The following is a 3,014-nucleotide window of genomic DNA, read 5'->3' as shown; positions in this document are numbered from 1 at the left end:
TTTTTTTGCGGTACACGGGCCTCTCACTGTTGTGGCCTCTCCCATTGCGGAGCACAGGCTCCGGATGCGCAGGCTCAGCAGCCATGGCTCACGGGCCCAGCCGCTCCATGGCATGTGGGATCCTCCTGGACCGGGGCACGAACCTGTGTCCCCTGCATCGGCAGGCGGACTCTCAACCACTGCGCCACCAGCGAAGCCCTTAGCCTTGCCCTCTTTTGATCTCTGTATCAAACATTTGGATAGATGGGTGGGTGGGATAAGATACATGGATGTTATTTATACACACACAGGTCTGTTACTCAGAACACGGGGATGTCCTGCGTCCATGTGTGTGTAAAACTCTCATTCAGGTGCAAAACAATCCAAAATGTTAACCGAAAATAAAATACGGAAGAGAAATAGGCCTTGTGATCTGAGGCTGGTGGCAGGAAGGCCATCCGGGATGGCCTGTGATCCTCGGAACAGGGCTCCCTTCCTCCCTGAATGACTCAGTGGTTTATCAGGCCAGGTTCAGGGTGACCCCGTGAACAAGGCTACGGATAGGCTCTGAGGATAAGCTCCCGTTTATCTTCAGATGCGTCATGTTTTCAAAGCTGAGATGGATGACTTGCTTTGTAGTAAAATATTTCTTCATTTCGTCGTACTTTTTTATCCCATGGTTTTGTGCCATGTTAGAAAACTTCTCACTCTGTCCCTGGTGTTTGAATCTAAACATCTCAGCTAGTTTGAAAAAGGGACAGAGGAAAACAGACCAGACCCAGGTGGTTTGCGCTTTGATGGTTTGCAGTGCCCCCGCCCCCAGCCGATGGCTGGTCCACAAGGCGGGAGTGGGGCAGTGGGCGTCCATTAGACTCGGGCCAGAGCGCTTAGCTCATAAAGCCGCAAGTCTGCAGCCTCCCCCGTGAGAAGAGGCTGTGCTGTTTTCCGGAAGGAAAACCCTCAGTTCTCCAGTCTTACCCAAAGTAGGGGCCAGGCTCTCCCCCTGCCCCCGGGCCTGTGCTCGTTGCCCACCTCTGTTCCCTTCCCCCGGCGCGTGCACAGAGGAAGAGAACCACCTGGGCTGGTTCTACGTGGAGGACGACGGGAATCAGATCAGGAAGGAGAGGCACCCCCTCCTCGTGGGACACATGCCCGTGACGGTGGCCAAGCAGCAGGAGTTCAAGGTGACGGGCGGCGGGCGGTTACCAGGAAGGGGCGCCAGGGCAGCCTTGGGCGTGGCCCCTCCAGGGCCCGTTTGTGTAGGAGTCATTTAGGAGGGTGGTGGTCTGAAGCCAGAGGCTGCTTATCCGGAGCCGGTGCTGGGCCTTCCTCCGAGGCCCCGCGATCAGGCCCCGCGGCTCAGGTCCGGCAGCTCCGTGCCCCTCGCTGGGCGGCTCGGCTTCCACGTGGTCATAATTGGAGACCTTCCGGTGGCCCGAAGCGTGGTGCCCACTCTTGGCTGAAGCAGACCCCGTCTGCGGGTGGCGTTTTGTCAGTGTCCCTGTGCGGTGGACTCAAGCACTGCGGCTGGTGTCCACACAGACTGCAGAGACATGTGGGTGTGTCCTTCTCTAAGAAACGCATTTTTCTTTCTCACCTTGGTCTCTGGCCGACACTCAGTCCTGGAACCTGGGCTTCCCTGGAGCTCCTTCAGCTGATGGGGACCATTCCCGCTGGCAGAGCCTGCTCCCCGGGAGAGGCAAGGGCCCTGTCGGTGTGGCCTTAACCCAGAGCTGCAGCTGCCCTGGGCACACTTAGGTGTTGCTTCTAAAAAGCAAATTTCTGAAACTCATACATCGATCTTTCCCTCTCTTAGCCTTTGGAGTTGCCGTGGTTTATGTCAGAACGCTGTCATCCGTGTAAGACGTGCCCTCTGGCCTCCTCTGAGTCCCATTTGAAATTCGGGCCTTTGATTTTTTTCTCCCCTTTAGATCGAATGTGCCGTTTATAATCCTGAGCCTTACCTAAATCATGAGAATCAGCCAGACTCATTTTCCACAGCTCATGGTTTCCTGTGGGTAAGATGCTTTTGTTTGTTTGTTTTTGCGGTACGCGGGCCTCTCACTGCTGTGGCCTCTCCCGTTAGGGAGCACAGGCTCCGGATGCGCAGGCTCAGCGGCCATGGCTCACGGGCCCAGCCGCTCCGCGGCATGTGGGATCCTCCCGGACCGGGGCACGAACCCGCGTCCCCTGCATCGGCAGGCGGACTCCCAACCACTGCGCCACCAGTGAAGCCCTTTTTGTTTGTTTTTAATGCAAGTTCACGAAGAATCCGTATCCACAGCTAATGAGATGAGAAATGACAGATTTGAGTGGTCCGATAGCTCGTTGTGGCTGGTGTGTCCCAAATTGTGTCTATAAACGTGGGGGTCACCAATAGGAAAGGGGGCTGTGATCACTTTTGGAAAAGGTGTCGAGTTCTAAGGCATTAAAACATTTCTCTCTTTTCTTTTTCCTGTAAAATTTAACCAGGTTAAATTCAGTCCAAAATCCATGAACTAATAGAAGCATTGAAATATTTTTTCAGTTTGGGCGGTTAACTGGCATATGGAGTTTTTTCTCCTCCAAGACCATGCTGGCCGTTCACGCTGGGAACTTAGCAGTTAAAATTAGTTTCTTCCAAATGAAGTGCTGCCTTTGAACGGTCCTGTGTTTGCAGTAGACGTTGCTGGCTCGTGCAAACCAGAGGAATTGCTCGTGTGGTGCGTTTTCAGGTCTCCTGGTGCCCCCCTTGTGGGGAGCCGCCAGACCTCCTCCACGATGGGTCCTCTGTCCTTTTCCAGCCCCACCTGGCTCTCTCCCGGGTGTCCTGACCCCGCGAAACTCCCCACATACCCTGCCCCGTCTCACAGCCAGAGCGCTGGCCTGCTTGGAGTCCCTGGTTGAGTTTTGGAAAGAAAACAGCCTGATGAGCTGATAGCTCTCTGCACTCAGCCCAGAACGAAGGGATGGGCTGAATTCCCTCAGGGTTTTTGAATTTTAGAGGAGGTTTTTTCCATTTCAGGACCTGCACCTGGTCAGAGCCCCCCCCGCCC

The 3,014-nt window shown here is 54.9% G+C and overlaps 1 protein-coding gene across 1 annotated transcript in view; it reads left to right on the top strand.

Annotated features, from left to right (window-relative positions):
* The window catches only part of ARHGEF10 (Rho guanine nucleotide exchange factor 10), a 73,524-nt gene that overhangs the window by 48,762 nt on the left and 21,748 nt on the right, over window positions 1-3,014 (top strand). Inside the window, exons 21-22 of the mRNA XM_007470024.1 lie at window positions 1,042-1,163; window positions 1,911-1,997. Coding sequence (XP_007470086.1) covers window positions 1,042-1,163; window positions 1,911-1,997 — 209 coding nt within the window. The remainder of the gene's footprint in view (window positions 1-1,041; window positions 1,164-1,910; window positions 1,998-3,014) is intronic.

This window comes from Lipotes vexillifer, unplaced genomic scaffold, assembly GCF_000442215.2.
Source record: "Lipotes vexillifer unplaced genomic scaffold, Lipotes_vexillifer_v1.1 scaffold1980, whole genome shotgun sequence".
Classification (NCBI taxonomy): Eukaryota; Metazoa; Chordata; class Mammalia; order Artiodactyla; family Lipotidae; genus Lipotes; species Lipotes vexillifer.
The sequence above is the reverse complement of the archived record's forward strand: the minus strand, read 5'-3'. Positions and strand labels throughout refer to the sequence as shown.